This window comes from Notamacropus eugenii, chromosome 4 (genome assembly GCF_028372415.1).
Source record: "Notamacropus eugenii isolate mMacEug1 chromosome 4, mMacEug1.pri_v2, whole genome shotgun sequence".
NCBI classification, from domain to species: domain Eukaryota; kingdom Metazoa; phylum Chordata; class Mammalia; order Diprotodontia; family Macropodidae; genus Notamacropus; species Notamacropus eugenii.
In genome coordinates, this window is record NC_092875.1 from 433,994,251 (window position 1) to 434,013,915 (window position 19,665).

At 33.6% G+C, this 19,665-nt stretch overlaps 1 protein-coding gene across 2 annotated transcripts in view; it reads left to right on the forward strand.

Moving 5' to 3' along the window:
- Positions 1–19,665, forward strand: part of TXNL1 (thioredoxin like 1) — a 42,686-nt gene that overhangs the window by 12,111 nt on the left and 10,910 nt on the right. For both annotated transcript variants that reach the window (XM_072605975.1, XM_072605973.1), the window contains exons 3-5: positions 857–1,030; positions 16,914–17,036; positions 19,176–19,245. In XM_072605975.1, the coding sequence (XP_072462076.1) occupies positions 857–1,030; positions 16,914–17,036; positions 19,176–19,245 (367 nt within the window). The remainder of the gene's footprint in view (positions 1–856; positions 1,031–16,913; positions 17,037–19,175; positions 19,246–19,665) is intronic.

The following is a 19,665-nucleotide window of genomic DNA, read 5'->3' on the forward strand; positions in this document are numbered from 1 at the left end:
AAATAATATATTCTAATCATTCATCTTCATCTTACTTGAATATGTAAGATATCACGAAATCTCAAGGTGACTATCTTTTTAAAGCTTTATTTGGTAAAATGGTTTTTTAACTACAGAGGGTCCATACTAACTGCTGTTTTACATTTTGTTAGTTATTGCTAGCCCCTTTCTTTCTAGTCTACATAGATTTCTCAGTTTTATCCGATTATTTTTCAGTATCCCCCAAAGGTATACTGCATAAGGTAGTTGACTAGCATCTTTAGCTGTAAAATAAAAGATTCTCCTTACAGAGTTAACTTAGTAGAGTCAGAGTAGTTAACTAGTCAAAAGAACGTGTTCCAATACTTTAATCGACCTCTGATTTTATAGAGGTGGAATCTCTCACTAACAATATGGATCACAATAAATTTATATCCTTCAATGATATCAGCTTTGTTTGATATATCTCCAGGTTCTCGTGTAAATCATTCTTCATGCTTGGGGACTTTCTTTAGCTCTCTAGCTATCATTTGGGTACTAATATGCCATTTGTTTTTTTCACTTGCCATGTCTTTCCCAGTGCCTAAAATACGGGTATGCTTTTAACTTTGTTTGAAGAGATAGCAGCAATGATGTATGGGGGCTTTGGGAAACCCTTTACTTAGGCTTCCTTAGGAATAAGTCTTATCTCAGGTAACATTTAGTTCTAAATTGTCTGTTGGGATAAGGACATTTAATGAAGTCTAATCTTTTGTATACATGTTTTTAGTTCTTGCTAATTAAGCTTTTTGCACTTTATAAAGAAGGTAATATGAATACTGAATATTTTTTTAGAATTTCTTTTAATTCATAACACTGTCTAACTTGTGAATTCTAGGGAACAGCTGCCACCAACAATATATCAGCAACACCCACATTTCTCTTTTTTCGAAACAAAGTGCGAATCGACCAGTATCAAGGAGCAGATGCTGTGGGATTAGAAGAAAAAATTAAGCAACACTTAGAAAACGACCCTGGAAACAATGAAGACACGGATATCCCCAAAGGCTATGTACGTAGTTATGAAAACAATCATACTACTATAATAGTTCAAGGTGGAAATGCATAGTTTGTTTAAAATTAACTGTGATTTAAAGTACCAAACTATTCATATTATAGAGACTTTTAAATATTCACTTGGTTTATTTTTCATTAATTCATTTTCTTTCAGTGAAGCATTTTGAAAGTAAGTTCATTGAAGAGAATATTGTCATATTCATATTTTTAGTGAGGTAGCCATTTTTCTGCTTAGTTGTTGGATTTTCTGTCATGTTTCTGTACTTTTAAGTATTGTTTTAATATCCATTTTTCCTTAACACGTGTTTTATGCATATTTTTCCATAAGTGAAGAAATATGCCTTGGAAAGTAAATGTTCCCACTTCTTGACAGTTGTGTAAAATAACTTGTAAATTTTAATGTGTAACCATTATATACTGAGCTACTTGCTCTGCTATTTTCCTCTTGAAATTTTTCTCTCCTTTTAAATATCTTCCCTTTTCTTTTTATCACATCATTAAAAAATAATCTAGCTGTCCTTTAGTTCTAGACCTAATTGGAAGGACAAAGCAGTTGATCAACACCTAGTAGTCATAAATCCCTTTAAGTAGTAGATGAAAAACGTGATGTTATATTTGGCCAGTCAGTACATGTGCCAGGTGGATAAAGGTTTCTGAGTCTGACAAATTAAACAGTGAAAATAACAAATTATAGCATGTAACTTAGAATGCATCATCTTTACTTAATTTCCTTGACCTGGCAAGGAAGTGAGTACTAATTTTGTCTTAATACATTTATTGAAAGGTATACTTACGGACTCTGAACTACATTAACTTTAATGCTTTGAATTGCTATATTTACTATTAATTTTTCATTGCTTTTGTTGCAAATTGCATTATTGCTACATCAGAATTAAAATATTAATTTAAAATAAAAATATCAATTTAGAACTAATGGTTACAGTTGAGGCTAATATATAGTAACATAGGTAAAATGCTTAATAAGCAAAACATATGTTTATATTAAAAATTTGTTGTTGTGGTTCTAAAATACCCTAAGTAATGAATGTGTGCTTTCTCCCATATTACAATTCATACTTGTTTAAAACAAAATATGTGTACTTTCATCGTAAAGTTGTATAATGTCTTGTTTGGAATGCATGGTATTTTATAACTCAGGGTTGTGACACCTTTTGGAAAATTTCGGAAAGCATTTTAATTGTAAACTGTTGTTTACATCTTTTATTTCTCTTCCTTTGTTACTAAGGGTGTTTGCATGAAAAAGTCTTATGAGCTCCACAGTCTTGCTGCTTAGCCACAGGGATACTTCCTTACACATCAGCTAATTGTGATATCAGTGTTTTGACTTCAGGTAGGAAATAAGCAGGAAAAAATGAAGTTTAAAGAATTAGAAATTTTATTTTCATGCAAATGTTAAGGATAAAATGTGAAAAGCCTTTAAAAATGTTTTCATTTTTTTTCCATGAGGTGTCAAATACATATAAAAACTTGAATAATTGGGCCAGTAGGGTGATCTTGACACTTACACTAAGCAAAAATCTGTATGTTTAGAAAAATAAAGCTTACATGTAACAAGTGCTGAGGATTAATGAAAAACTAGTTAAGAGGCCCTGGATTACTATGAGCAGTGATTTTTATCTCAAAAATTATAGTTGTGAAAGCTTTCCCAGCTTTATGATATGTTAAGAAATTTCCCCCAAATTCTCAAACAAAATTAATTTAAATTTACTTTTAAAAATTCCAGATGACAGTTTTAGAGGAATTGGAGTATACAAAAGGTGATAGAATAACATGCTAAAAAAGATTTTAAAAAATTGCCTAGAAGAATTCAGTATATATGTCAGTGGCATTCCCCACTCCGCCCCCTCCCCCCCCCCCCCCCCCGCAAAAAAGATGATTTGATCGTTGGCAGTATTTAAGACTGCCCTTTCCTTTGTCTGATGCCTCTTTCTATTATTTGAGTTTGAGTGGTTGTTGTTGTTCAGTCATTTCTTTAGTCATATCTGACTCTTTGTGATCCCATTTGGGGTTTTCTTAGCAAAGACACTTGAATGGTTTGCCATTTTCTTCTCCAGCTCCTTTTACAGATAAGGAAACTAAGGCAATCAGGGTTAAGTGACTTGACCAGGGTCACACAACTCATAAGTGTCTGAGACTAGATTTGAATGCAGGAAGATGATTGTTCCTGACTCCAGGCCCAGTGTTCTGAGCACTGCTTTATGGTTAACAAGGTATTTTCTCCAATATTTCCTCATTTTACCGATGGGGAGATTGAGTTTGAGTTACTCAAGGTTATATAGATAAATAACTAACACGGAATTTGAACTTGACTCTTCCATTAAGTGCAGTACTCTGGCTTCTGTTCTGTATCAGTGGTGTCAAACTCAAATAGAAACTGATTCCTGTGGTCAGATATTGATTTAGAAAACCACAAATTAACATTGTCTGTTGTATTGTATTCTTATTTATTTTGTTTAAGATTTCCCAATTATATTTTAATCTGGTTCAGGTAGCAGGAGTTTTGCAACCATGTGCGATCCAGCTGGAAGTTTGACACCTTTTCATGTTATTCTGCCTTTCTGACATTGCTACTAATTGGGACATAAAAGTCCCTTTTATCATTTCTGGTGTCCCTGGCTTCTGAGGGTTTTTATGGTTTGATAGTATGATTTAAATTCAGTATGTCATTGAATATGTTCCAGCCTTTGAGGAACTTGAGTCTGGGTGTTACACTTCTTCCTAAAATAGAAGTTCAGATCCATAATACTGATTTAAATGTATCACTGCAGTAAAGATATTGTTACCTCCAATACTATTCAAAAGGTAAAAGCCATTCATCAGATCTACAGTATATCTAATTGCATTTAAGTGCACAGGATGCCTCCTGTTTGGACATTTGGTTAAACTTTACACACAGGAAAAATATTGTTTGGCTATTAACTCATGAAAAATGTCTCTGACTTCCTTTTGTAACTCAGAGAACATTTAAAAATAGGAGTAAAGTTGATTTCTTAAACATCATATCACCTAACTCAAGTAGCATTATGTTAACTAAGTCAGCCAATCTCCTGTTGTGGATATTTGTTTTAAGGTTATGGATGCTATTAGGAAAGGGAGCATGATGTACTTTAGAAAGCTGTGGAAACACGAGTAATAAGAACAAGATTCTATTTCTTATGTCCATGTTCTAGTTCTGACTCTGACTTATATTGGTCATGCAATAAGTCAAACATTTGAGTCTCAGATTCCTAATGTGTAAAATGGAAAGGATAATAACCTAATGTTATAATGTTCAGATGAGATAATGTGTCTTTGAAAATGCTAAAGATTTATGTTGTTGGTTTTGTTGTACTTCTACACATAAACTACCATATGAGAAATAAAAATTACAAAAAAAAAATGCAAAATAAGTGAATATGAGATGTCCCAGAAGTCTTAGTGTAGTTTTTAAGCTTACTTCTGGGTCACCCTGTGTACTTGACAGCTGTAATAATAACTAAACATATATGAGTGGGAAATTGCTTTAACACCCTCAGAAATGTCATTGTAAGTGATATTCCCTAGGACATCTTTTCAGAAAAGGAATTTTATCTTTCTATGTTAGAAGTATTTTTAAAATCTATCCTTAAGTTTTAAGACTTAAAATGACAAAAACCCCTAAAATATAATTAGCAGTAAGACATGTACTGATGGCATGAATGTTTGCTTTTGTACTATGGCATATTAGACTAAATTGCAACTTTCACAAATATTCTTAAGTGCAATAACATCTTTTGTGTAAATAGTACTTTGTCAACGCTTAAAATTCACAGCTAAATATGGGGTGTGTCTATTATTGAAGTGCTGATGAATTTACATGAAGTTTGGCTAATATTTTCATTGGTATCTTTACTCAGTGTGATTTTTATGTATGTATGTAAGTAATGAATTTTTAAAAAAAACAATATCCTAGAGTGTGAGCTTGAGGCGTGTGGTGAATTCTTGGCTCTCTTTTTAACTAATGGTGTAATTTTGGACAAATTACATGAATTTTTGGTGTATGTCTCCTATGATATAAATCTCTTCCCCTACTCAAAAGGATATTTTAGAACAATATATAATAGTTAGTCTAAAAGTGTTTGGGGAAGTTGAACACCTTATATATATGTGTGTATATATATATATATATATATATATATATATACACACACACACATATACACACATGTATATGCACACATATATACACCCCCATATGTGTGTGTGTATATGTATATGTGTGTGTTCATATAATAGGAATCCCCTTCTGTAAATTGGAGGAAATTGATCATTTCTTTAGGTATATTAGCTACAGATTTCTACTTGGTTTGCAAATGCTTTCTGGATTTCATTACCCTTCCCTCAGAATATTTTAAATTATATGTCATGATTTTGAATCATATAACAGCTTGTATAAAATGTTGTCTTAATCTTAAATTGACAACTTTGTCATATACCTTATTCAAAAGGTGGTGCTATTTGATGACTTTAAAGCTGTAGGGATTTTCTTCTTATCTCCTTTTTCTTCAGTTCTGGCATTAAGAATGTGGTTAAGGATTGTTCTTTTGGGACAGTAATAATGGCTGTAAGATCTGAACCGTGGTATAACTGTACCATGTACCTTGTTCTGTTGCAGAAAACATTGTCCTTCCTACCATTTGGTGATTCCAAAAAAAAAAAAAAAAACCCCCAAAAAACTTTTATTCACCTGTTCTTTAGAATAAATGTAAATGAAGACTTTTATTTAGAATGCTTGCTGCAGATTAAATACTATTAATAACCCTTCTTTTTTTTTAACAGCTGAGATAATAATAATGTACGGGGGAAATGATTTCTTAATGTTGAGGATGCAGAATTTAATTTTGTTGTTATTCATTCCTGGAGACTTAACCCTTAAGAAATGATTTTAGTGGAATGTAGAAATTGTTAGAAGCCTTTTCCAACCTCGACATCTCCAGTTTTTTAAACTGTCTTCAGTGTGTCGTAGTTCCCCTTACATATCCAGATTGTCCTCCTTTGGATGCACTCTATTCCTTCCTAAAATGTGACACACAGGACTGAATATTGCTTCTCTTGATGGAGCTTAGTATCATGCTACCATTTTGGGAGTCATATCACAGAGTTAACCCGTTAGACTTTAGGTCTTTTATGATGTTTTTTGTTTTTACACCATTTCCATTTTATCTCTCCTTCCACCCCTCCCAGAGAGCCATACCTTATAAAATGAATAAAAGAAAGAAAGGAAAGCAAAAATTTCAAAAATTAACCAGCATATCAGTATGAGATTAAGTGTAGCAGTGTTGCACACCCACAGTCCCCCCACTTTTCCAAAGAAAGCAGAGGTGGTAGTCAGTTTTCTTCTCATATCTTCTTTGGGGTAAAGCTTGGTTGCTATGATTTTGCAGCATTGTTGTTATTGTTTTGTTGTACAATTCATGTACATTGTTGTGGGCATTGTGTATATTTTTTTTCTTGTCTCTGCTTAATTTCACTCTGAATTAGTTTTTGTAAGTCCATCTTTTTAAATTCGTAATGTGCATCATTTCTTATGACATAGTAATATTCCACTATATATTCCTATGCCGTAATTTATTTATCCATTCTCCATTTGGTAGCCATCTACTTTATTTCCTGTTTTGCTGCAAGAGAAAGTGCTTCTATAAATAGTTTGGTGCATATGGAGCTTTTCCTTTTTGATAATCCTCCTGGGGCCTTACTTGTAAGGAAGGGTGTGGAATCTCTGGGGCTAAGGCTATGGAAAATTTTAGTAATTTTTTTTGCTAATTCCATATTCTTTTCCAGAATGGTTGGATCACTTCACAGTGCATCTTCCTCCCTCAGTGAGCTCAGCCTAACTTGATTTTTCTTTCTCCTCCAACCCCTATCTTTATACCAGGGAATATCAACATACATATTGCTGTTTCCTCAAATAGCCTAATTCTGTTCAATTGCCGTGGTCTACTCTTCACTTCCACCACACACAGAGATGGTCATACTCCTGTTCTTGTCATTGCCCCCAATGTTCTGTGTCTGTATCTATTCATTACACATTTTCATATGCCTTAGAGTCCCAGTCCTGTTTTTTATCCTCTCTCTATTCTCTCCATTCCTTAGTGGTTCTGTTGTTGTTTTTTTTGCAGGCCATCACCCTTTTATTTAATTTATTTTTTCTTTTTTAAAAATTTTCTTTTGGTTTTTGTTACATTTTGAGTTCTGAGCTGTCTCCTTCCCTCCATCCTCACTCCGAATTAGAGAAGGTAAACATTTGTCACAGATATGTGAAATCATATAATGCATACTTCCATATATCATTTTTTTTCTTAAGAAGTGAATAACGTCTTTCTTCATAGGTTCTCTGTAGTTGATGTGAATATATTATTCAGAATAGCTTAGTAATCCACAATTACCGTTTCAATTTTGTTATTACTGTGTACAATGTTCTCTTTGTTTTGCTCCTTTCACTTCTCATTATTTCATGCAAGTCTTTCCACCTTTTCCTAAAATCAACTTAACCATCATTTCTTATAGCACTATATTGCAGAGAATAGTATCCTTTCACAATCATTTTTTTTTTTTTATTTCATAACAACTTCAACCATTCCTCAGTTGATGGACATCCCCTCAATTTCTAGTTCTTTGCCACGCCAAAGAATGCTGCCATAAACATTTTAAAATATGTAGATTCTTTTCCTTTTTCCCTTATCACTTTGGGAAACAGACCTAATAGTGGTATTGCTGGAGCAAAGGTATATGTAGTTTTAGATCTCTTTTGGTATAATTCCAGATTGCTCTCCAAAATGATTGGATCAGTTCATAGTTCCATCAGTAGTGTATCACTATTCCAGTTTTTCTATATTCCCTTCCATCATTTATCATTTTGCCCTTTTGTCATTTTAGCTGATGATCTCATTGGTATGAGAAGATGGTAGCCCTCAAAATTTTAATTGTATTTCTTTAAACAGTAATGATTTAGAGCATTTTTTCATTTGACTGTAGATTTGATTTCTTCCCAAAACTGCCTGTTCATAATCTTTTGACCTTTTATCAATTGGGGAATGAAGCATATTCTTATAAATTTGACAAAATTCTGTAGATATTTGAGATGAGATCTTTAACAAACTGTCTATAAATTTTTTTCTCCTAATTTTCTGCTTTCCTTTTACTCTTGGCTACATTGATTTTTTTTTTAATTAAACAATGTAATCTAATTTATCTGCTTTGCATCTTACAATGCTCTCTGTCTTGTTTATTCATAAATTCTCCTATCTCTAAATCTTATAGATAATATGTCCCATATTTTTCTAATTTACTTATGACATCTCCCTTTATATCTAGGTCATGTTTCTATTTTGATCTTGTCTTAGTAAATGATGTAAAATACTGACCTATACCTAGATTCTGCCAAACTGTGTTCTAGTTTGTCCAGCAATTTTTACCAAATGGTGAATTCTTTTTTTTTAGTTAATTTATTAATTTTTAGTTTTCAATGTTCACTTCGGTAAGTTTTAAATTTTCTCCTTTTCCCTTCCCATCTCCCTTCCCAAGACAGCCTTCAATCCTATATAGGTTCTATATATACATTCCCATTAAGCATATTTTCACATTAGTCATGTTATGTAGAAGAATTAAAATGAATGGGAGAAACGATGAGAAAGAAAAAGGAAAACAAAAAAATAGTCAGCTTCGTTCTTCATTCAGACTCCATACTTCTTTCTCTGGATGTGGATGGCATTTTCCATCATGAGTCTTTTGTTTTACGGCCTTGCATTGCTGGGAAAGGCTAAGCCTATCAAAATCATTCATTGCACACTGTGGCTGTTTCTGTGAATGGTGTTCTGGTTCTGCTTACTTCACTCAGCATCAGTTCATATAGATCTTTCCAGGTTTTTCTGAAGTCTGCCTGTTCATCATTTCTTATGGCACAGTAGTATTCCTTTATATTCATATACCACAACTTGTTCAGCCATTCCCCGATTGATGACATCCCCTCAATTTCCAGTTCTTGGCCACCACAAAGAGGGCTGCCATAAATACTTTTGTGCACGTAGGTCCTTTACCCATTTTTATGATCTCCTTGGAATACAGCCCCAGAAGCGGTATTGCTGGGTCACAGGGTATGCACATTTGGATAGCCCTTTGGGCATAGTTTCAAATTGCTCTCCAGAATGGTTGGAACAGCTCACAGCTCCACCAGCAGTTAATTAGTATTCCAACTCACTCACATCTTCAACATTTATCATATTCCTGTTTGGTCATGTTATCCAGTCTGATAGGTGTGATGTGCTACCTCAGAATTATTTTGATTTGCATCTTTCTAATCAGTAGGGATTTAGAGCATTTTTTTCATGATTGATTATAGATAGCTTTAATTTCTCTTTCTGAAAACTGCCTGTTCATATCTTTTGACCATTTATCATTTGGGGAATGACCTATATTTTTGTAAATTTGACTCAGTTCTCTCTATATTTTAGAATTGAGGCCTTTATCAGAGACACTAATTGTAAAAAATTCTTTGCCGATTTTCAGCTTCCCTCCTAAACTTGGTTGCATTTGCTTTGTACAAAAACTTTTCAGTTTAATGTAGTAAAAATTATCCATTTTGCATTTCATAATGTTCTTTATCTCTTGTTTGGTCATAAATTCCTCCGTTCTCCATAAATCTGACAGATAAACTAGTCCTTGCTCCCTTAATTTGTTTATCTTATCAATTTTTATATCTAAATCATGTACCCATTTGTACTTTATTTTGGTGTATGGTGTTAGATGTTGGTCTGTGTCCTGTTTCTGCCAAACTATTTTCCAGTTTTCCCAGCACTTTTTCTTATATAGTGAATTCTTATCCCAGAAACTAGAATCTTTGTGTTTTTTCAAACAGTAGATTGCTGTAATCATTGACTACTTACTTAGTTTTATGATCCTGACCTATTCCACTGATCTACCCCTCTATTTCTTAGCCATTGCCAAGTGGTTTTGATGATTGCTGCTTTATAATAATATTTAAGATCTAGTATGGCTAGGTCACCTTCTCTAGCATTTCTTTTCATTAATTCCCTTGATATTCTGGACCTTTTGTTCTTCCAGATGAATTTTGATATTATTTTTTCTAGTTCTATAAAATAATTTTTTTGGTAGTTTGATTGGTATGGCACTGAATAAGTCAATTAATTTAGGTGGAATTGTCATTTTTATTATATTAGGTCTGCCTACCCATGAGCAACTGATGTTTTTCCATTTATTTAGATCTGACTTTATTTGTGTGAAAAGTGTTTTGTAATTGTATTCATATAGTCACTGAGTTTGTTTTGGCAGGTAGACTCACATATATTTTATGATGTCTACAGTAACTTTAAATGGAATTTCCCTTTCTATCTCTTGCTGTTGGTCTTTGTTAGTAACATATAGAAATGCTGAGGATTTATGTGGGTTTATTTTATATCCTGCAACTTTGCCAAAGTTGTTTATTATTTCAAGTTGTTTTTTACTTGATTCTCTAGGATTCTCTAAGTATATCATTATACCATTTGCAAAGAGTGATAGCTTAGTTTTTTCATTTCCTATTCTAATTCTTTTGATTTCTTTTTCTTCTCTTATTGCCAAAGCTAACATTTCTGGTACCGTATTGAATAACAGTGGTGATAATGGACATCCTTGTTTCACCTCTGATTTTATTGGAAATGTATCTAGCTTAATTTCCATTACATATAATGCTTTTGCTGATCATTTTAGGTAGGTGCTACTTATCGTTTTAAGGAAAACTCCATTTATTCCTATGCTCTCCAGTATGTTTAATAGCAATGGGTGTTGTATTTGGTCAGAAGCCATTTCTGCGTCTTTTGAGATAAGTACATTGTTTCTGTTTTGTTGTTGATATGATCAGTTATGCTGATAGTTTTCCTAATATCAAATGGTGAAATCTTATCCCAGAAGCTTAAATCTTTACATTTGTCAAACACAAGGTTATTATCATCATTTACTACTACATATTGTATATCTACTGTATTCCACTGATCCATCATTCTGTTTCTTAGCCAGTACCACATGAACTATCCCAAGGGCCTCCTTTTGTAGACATGGTAGAATCTGCCCAGCAGCATCTGCACTTCCAGCCATCCCACCACCCCGTTGATCAGATCTTTCCTAACATCATCCCAAGTTTCCTTAGCCTGGACAATTGCTTTTCTCCAACTTTTAATATTTCCACTGCTTTAATATTCACTTTGAGGCATTATTTTAAATATTAGGAGGAACCCTGCATTATTCCACCATCTTCCCACACTTCCCTCTGCTGTCACCCTTTTCTGACCATTCTCTCCTCTTTTTCTTATCTCTGCCCTTTGGTGAACCACTTCAGCACTATAATATCTACTAATCTCGAATCCCCCGTCCTCACTCCTACCATTCATCTTATTTGTTTCCGTTCTCTAGCTGCTGAATAGAACTAGAGATTTATTACACAATCTCATCTGGGCACTCACTGCAATAAGGCAGTCTTTTGACACCTCCCTAAACTGTTCCAAACCTTTCTTCAGTTTGAGGAATTCTCACATTTCATCAAAAAATTGATGCCATTCACTTCCTGCTCTGTCTTCCTTTTCTCATATCATTTGGCTATCTTCCCACACCATCTCCTCTGTCTCTTCTGTCTGAAGAGGTGGTCTTTCCAATCTCACTCATTTCCTTATAAAGGCCAATGCCCCCTTTACCATCCATACTCTGTAATCTTTAGTCTTTTTCTCTGATCCTTTCCCTTCTGCCCGTAAGTTCCACCATGTCTCCTTCATCATTTAAAACAACAACAAAAACCATTGCTTAATCCAGTCATCCCCATAGCTCATAGTTCAGTATCTCTAGTCCCCTTTTTGGCTAAACTGCTTCAGAAAGCCATCTTCACTGTGAGCCTCTGTTTCTCCTCTTACTCTCTTATCAACCCTCTGCATTTTGATTGCTGACGTGGCTCATTCCATTGCAATTGCCCTTTCTAAAGTTACCCTTGACCAAATTGTCAAATCTTTTTTTAAAAAATTTTTTCCAACTTAACAGTGGGAAAAAATTTTTCCAATTACATGTAAAGATAGTTTTCAACATTCACTTTTATAAGATTTTGAGTTCCAAATTTTTTTTCTCTCCCTTCCCCAAGATGGCAGGCAGTCTGATATAGGCTACATGTGTTCAGTCATATGAAACATATTTCCACATTAGTCATGTTGTGAAAGAAGAATCAGAACAAAAGGGAAAAACCATGAGAAAAAAAAACAACCAAAAAAGGGAGAAAATAGAAAAAATAGAAAAAAATGCTTTGATATTCAGTCAGACTCTTTAGTTCTTTTTCTGGATGTAGTTAACATTTTCCATCATGAGTGTCTCAAAATTGTCTTAGGTCATTGTATTGCTTTGAAGGGCAAAGTCTATCAAAGTTGATCATTGCAAAATATTGCTTTTACTGTGTACTAAATTCTCCTGGTTCTGCTCACTTCACTTAGCATCAATTCATGTAAGTTTTTCTAGGTTTTTTCAGAAATCTTCCTGCTCATCATTTCTTATAGCACAGTAGTATTCCATTACATTTATATACTACAGCTTGTTCAACCATTCCTCAATTGATGGGCGTCCCCTCAATTTCTAATTCTTGACCACCACAAAAATAGCTGCTATAAATGTTTTTGTATACATGGATCATTTTCCCTTTTTCATGATTTCTTTGAGATACAGACTTAGTAGTGGTATTGCTGGATCACAGGGTATGCACAGTTTTATAGCTCTTTGGGCTATAAATTGCTGTCCAGAATGGTTGGATCAGTTCACAACTCCACCAACAGTGCATTAGTGTTCCAGTTTTCCCACATCTTCTCCAACATTTATCATTTTCCTTTTTTGTCATAATAGCAAATCTGATAGGTGTGTGGTGGTACTTCCAAGTTGTTTTAATTTGCATTTCTCTAATTAATAGTGATTTAGAGCCATATTGTTAAATCTTAAGGCCTTTTCTCAATCCTCATCCTTCTTGAATTCTCTGCAGCCTTTTACACTATTGATAATTCTCTTCGTCCTGTTGATTTAGGAGATTAGGAAGCCATGAGGAGATGCATGAGAGTTGGTCCTGGAATCAGGAAGACTTGAGTGTGCATCCTGCCTTAGAGATTTATTTGCCGTGTGACCCTGGGAAAGTCATTTAGCCTCTCTCAGTCTCAATTTCATTCTCTGTAAAATGGGGATAATAATAATGATACCTCTCTCACAGAGTTGTTGTGAGTATGCAAACACTTTTGATTATTCTTTCTCAGGCTCCTTTAGATCTTTGTATGTTTTATCCCTATTAATAAGCGGGGCTCCATCCTAAACCCTCTTGTTGCTCTATACTATCTTATTTCTTATTCAATAAATACATCAGCTTCCTTAAATTATTATCTCTTTGTAGATGATTCCTTGAACTATATTTCCAGCCCTTGTTTCTCCCCAGAGCCCCAATCTTCAACTGCCTTTTGGATATCTCCAACTAAAATTCATACCTTTACCTACAGTGTTCTGTGTCTATACCTATGAAGACTGAAATCCTTAAACGCGTTGCATCCAAAACAACTCATTGTCTTTACTTCCAAACCTGTCCTTATTCCCAGCTTAACTATTCCCATTTTTCTAGTCACCCAGGGTCACAACTTTGCATTCACAGTACCTAACCAATCTACCTTTGTATACGTTCCTTTCTCTTCATACAGGTGCCACCCTAGTTCAGGCTCATATCACCTCTTGCCTGAACTCAGTAGTCTATTAATTTTTCTTCCTCTCTCAAGTCTCTACTTTGATTTATGCTCCCTTCATCTGCTTTTCCCAAAGTGCAGGTCGGTCCATGTTGGCACAATACTTGGCAACTCTAGAACCCTCTATTACTTCTAGAGGCAAATAAATATAAGGTCTTTTGTCATTAAAACCCTTTACAATCTTTCTCCTTTCAACCTTGCTACTCTTTATCTTCCTCCACACACTCAATAATCCATCTCTTCAAGTCTGCTTGTTCTTTGAACAGTATACTCCTTCCTTATCTCTGCCTCCTGGCTTCTTTCAAGACTGCTCAAATTCACTGTGTAAGGGGCCTTTCTTAGTTCCTGCAGTTCCTCTGGTTCCTCCCATTCTTTAATGCCTTCACTCTGAAATTACTTTCTATGTACTCTCTACATATCTGGTATATGCATAGTTATTTACATGTTGTCTCTTCCATCAGAATATGAGATCCTTGCGTACAAGGATGGTGTTTTTGCCTTTCTTTGTATTCTTATATACTTAACATTCTTTGTATACCTAATACAGTGCTTAGCATGTAATAAATGCTTGATACTTGTTCATTGCTTGCTGAACCCTTCCAACACTGACTTCCATTTTTTGGATCATTTTTGTAAATTCTTGGGTATAAGATAAAACCTCAGTTGTTTTGATTAGCATATTTCTTAGTAGATATTGGATTTTTCTTTCATATGATAATAGTTTCTGTGGAAAATTTTAAAAGATCTTTTGACCATTTGTTGGGAGATAAATGTTTTTGGCAGTGTGTATTTGTATTAGTGTTCTGTATATTTTGGATATCAAGACCTTTATCAGAAATACTTGATACAAAGTCCCTTCTCCCCTTTACTTTGCTTATTCTTGTTGTGTTAAATTTCTCTATGCAAAAACTTTTCAGTTGCATGTAACCATAATAATTTTTTTAATTGCCTTTGTCCTTGTTGATTAAGAGTTTAACCCTAACTCATTACTGTGAGAAATACGGTCTGCTTTTAATTTTTTGATATCATCTTTCGTATTCATGTCACGTACTCATTTTTAATTTTTTTATGAAATGTGATGTAAGATGTTTTAAATCTCATTTTTGCCTACTTTCCAGGTTTCTGAGCTTTTCTAGCCAAATGAGGAGTACTTTCCTAAAGAATTTGGAAATTTACTTAACATTAGGGTTATTGAATTGTTATTTTTTTTTCTTGTCTAGTCTATGTTCTTTTTGCTAATATCGACTATTTTTGATAGTTCCTGTTTTATAACATATATTAAGATCTGGAAGTGCTACTATCCTCTTCATTTCTACTTTCTTTCATTAGCTCTTTTGTTCCTCCAGGTTTTGTTATTTTGACTAATTCTCAAGTATCCTTTTGGCAATTTAAAGTAGCACTAATTCAGTGAATTAATTTTGGCGCAGTGTGGTCATTTTTATTGTGTTGACTTCAGCCATGAGCATCAAATAGAAGTTGTTTATTTAAAATGTGTTTTGTATTTGTAGGTAAATAGATAGGATAGGTATTGAGTGTACTCTGGTAGATTGTCTTAGATATTTTTTGCATTTTGTAGTTATTTTGAGTGGAACTATCCTTTCTATTTTTGCCTCCTGGATTTTGGAATTACCATATGGAAATAGTATTGATTTTTGTGCCCTGTAACTTTACTGATGCTATTAATTGTCTTAATTTCTTTATAGATTCCTTAGGACTTTTTCAGTAAATCATAGTTTTTGCCTTTGCTAATCTTGATGCCTTTTGAATTCTTCCTCTTCTTATTGCTATTGCTAGCATTTTTTGTAAATCATTTATTTTTAGTTTTCAACATTTACTTCCATAAGATTTTGAGTTTAAAATTTTTCTCCCGTCCCTCTCCTCCCCCCTCTCCAAGATGGCTTGCAGTCTGATATAGTCTCTATTTTTACATTCATATTAAACATTTTCACATTAGTCATGATGTAAAGAAGAATTAGAACTAATGGGAGGAATCCATGAGAAAGAAGAAAAAACAAAGGAAAAAAAGAGCAAACTTCCATCTGCATTCAGACTCCAGAGTTCTTTCTCTTGATGTGGATTATTGCTAGCCTTTCTAAAACTGTTTCAGATAATAGCAGAGAAAGGAGCATTTTTGTTTATTCCTGTATTTATTGGGAAAGCTTCTAGTGATTGCTACCTTAGCTCTTTTTTGACAGGAAATGTTGTTTCATCATTTCCCCAAACTGTACTCCAGCCTTGTTGAATGACATTATAATACACTTATCGGCATCATACTTGATCCTGTTAAGTTTGACTCATTCTGTTCTGTTGTGATCCCTGGCTATTAAAAAGGGGAAAAAGAAGTAGGATTTTTAAAGATCCTTAGTAGATCTTAAATTTGCATTGTTACTCCAGTCTACTAGAACCAAGTTTAAGAAATATGGTTAAATCATTTGCAGTCTGTGGTTTAGTGAGTTGTTTCCAAATAAATTTATTATTGAGTAGGCTAACCGTTTAGACCAGGGGTGGGGAACCTGCGGCCTCCAGGCCACATGTGGTCTTTTAGGTCCTTGGGTGCCTCCTTTTGGCTGAGTCCAAATTTTACAGAACAAATCATTTTATTAAGGAAGATTTGTTCTTTAAGTTTGGATTCAAAGGGCCACACTTGAGGACCTAGTGGGCCACATGTGACTTTGATGCACCACCCCTGCTTTAGACTTTAATTTTTTCTGCTCTATGGTCAAGGTAAATAAACAGTAATCAATATAAGTGGGAAATGTTTCTTTTTAAAATTTTTTTCCATAGTGGAAGATTATTTTGTTCTGCAGAATTAAGTGATGTGCTTGTCACATGGATAATTGTATTTTTAAAGTATCGAGTTTTTTAAAATATCTGTGGTAATACTTAGCCATTTTGATCTTGATATATGGTTAGGGCACTTGAGTGGTACCTGGTGATAAATAGTTGGTTTAAGTCAATAAATAAAATGGGGGAAGAGTATAAGGATTATTACAAATGATATATACATTTCCTTTAAAAACTAATAATGAGAAGAATTGTAATAATTATTTCTTTTCTAAATTTTTAATGAGATCTTTTCCCTTAAAGTCTTAATTTTTTCCCTAGATGGATTTGATGCCCTTTATTAACAAAGCCGGATGTGAATGTCTTAATGAAAGTGATGAGCATGGATTTGATAACTGTTTACGCAAAGACCCTTCTTTCTTGGAATCTGACTGTGATGAACAGGTATTTAATGTTTAACTCAAAATTTGGAAGCAATACTAAGTGGTCTATGAGTGGAAATTTCATGAGTATTTTAAAGCTAAGAAAAGGATTCTTGCGCCCAGCTCTCCAGTTTCAAATATATTTATAAAGCTATCAGACAAATAGATTTCCATTCATTGTGTTCCTGTAAAGCTTACCAGGAGGAGCATTTTACCTTCTGAGACTCTGGTCAAAGAAAATACTTTAAAAAAAATGTTTATTCACATCTTTTGTTTTTATATAATCTAAAGTAACTCTTTTCCCTTGCTGGAGTCAATCCCTCATAACAGAATAAAAAGAGAAAAATACAATTCAAGATAACTAACAGTTTGAAAAAGTGTGACACAGTTTGCATATGTTCATAAAAGACTTGTCATATCTCTGAATTACTCATGTTCATGTTTTCTTATGGTGAGATATATTCCATTATATTCATATACCATAATTTGTTCAGCTTATTGATGGGTGCATGTCTCATTTTCAAATTTTTTTTTTGCAACCACAAGAAGTATTTCTGTAGATATTTTAGTATGTGGAGTCCTTGTCTGTGACTTTGACCTTCTTGGTATATATGGTTGGTATTGGGATGGTCAAATAATTTATGAACATTTAACACATTTTTCTTGCATAATTTCAAAATATTTTTATTTTCTTAATTTATTTATTTTTAGTTTTCAACATTCACTTTCATAAGTTTTCAGTTTTCTTCCCTTGTGTCCCCAAAATGGCATGTAGTCTGATATGGGCTCTACACATAGATTTCTAGTAAACACATTTTCATATTAGTCATGTTACGTAGAAAAATTATGATGAAGTGGAGAAACCATGAGGAAGGAAAAACAACAAAATAAAACAAAAAAAGGAATAGTCCGCTTCACTCTCCATAGTTCTTTTTTCTGGATGTGGATTTTATTTTACATCATGAGTCCTTTGGGATTGTTTTAGGGCCTTGCATTGCTAAGAAGGGCTAAGTCTATCAAAATCAGTCATTGCAAACTGTGGCTGTTTCTGTGAACAGTGTTCTCCTGGTTCTACTTACTTCACTCAGCATCAGTTCATATAAATGTTTTCAGGATTTTCTGAAGTCTTCCTGTTCATCATTTCTTAAAGTACAATAGTATTCCATTACATTCATATGCTGCAACTTATTCAACCATTTCCAAATTGATGGGTATTCCCTCGATTTTCTAGTTCTTGGCTACCACAAAGAGAGCTCCTTTAAATATTTTTGTGCATGTGGGTTGTTTTCCCATTTTTATAATCTCTTTGGAATATAGTCCTAGAAGCAGTATTACTGGGTCAAAGGGTATGCACATTTGTATAGCCCTTTGGGCATAGTTCCTAATTGCACTCCAGAACGGTTGGATCAGCTCACAGCTCCACCAACAATGAATTAGTGTTCCAACTTTCTCATGTCTAATCCAACATTATCATTTTCCTATTTTGCTGTGTTAGCCAATCTGATAGGTATGATGTGGTACCTCAGAGTTGTTTTGATTTGCATCTCTCTAGTCAATAGTGATTTAGAGCATTTTTCCATATGAATATAAATAGCTTTAATTTCTTCCTCTGAAAACTGCCTGTTCATATCCTTTTGACCATTTATCAATTGGGGAATGACATGTAATTCTTGTAAATTTGACTCAGTTCTTTATATATTTTAGAAATGAGATCTTTAACAGAAACACTAGTTGTAAAAATTCTTTCCCAGTTTTCTGCTTCTCTCCTACTCCTGGTTACATTTGCTTTGTTTATGTAAAAACTTTTCAATTTAATGTAATCAAAATTATCCACAAAGTATTTTTCAAAATAGTTAATTCACAGTTCTACCAATAGTATATGTGTTTCTGTCTTCCCACATTGCTTGCATTATGAACTATTTACATATTTTATTGTCTTTATTACTTTGAGGGGTATTAGGTGAAAAATGAAATGTTTTATTCTATATTTCTCTTATTTCCAACCTGCTTTGGGTTGGAGATAATGTGTAAGTATGCACACCTAAAATAGTAATTTTTTTCTGCCAGTTTTTGATATTTTAATGTGAATTGAAGTACTGGACTTTTTTTCCTTTTACCGGTTAAACTTTTCATGGTGATGAAACTTATATTTTCTTCACAGCTGCTTATTACTGTGGCTTTCAATCAGCCTGTTAAGCTTTATTCCATGAAATTTCAGGGGCCAGATAATGGTGAGTAGATATAGCCCTTCTTTTGATTGACCTTTAAAATTTTTACAGTTATTCAGTTTTTTTTAATCTTTTGGCCAAGGAGAATTACGTGGGCGTAAAGTGTTTGGCATCTTTAATGACATGAACTGAAGAGTCCTCTTTCCTACTCCCTACAGAAACTTTATTTTGTGTCCAGAATTCTAGTATTGATTTTAAATCTACTGAGGTGGCACATCTGCCATAGTGGAAGTGGATAAAAAAATTGGTTCAATGTAACAATAAGCTGTAAACACATTCTTCATGATTTAATGTGTTTATAAAGTTTTGACAGGTCATTGAGTGTTGAAGTCAAGTTTCATTGTTTTAACAATAAAACCTATTTTCTTGAGCTAATCTTTTTTTGTGCTCCCCAATGGCTAACACAATGCTCTGCACATAAAC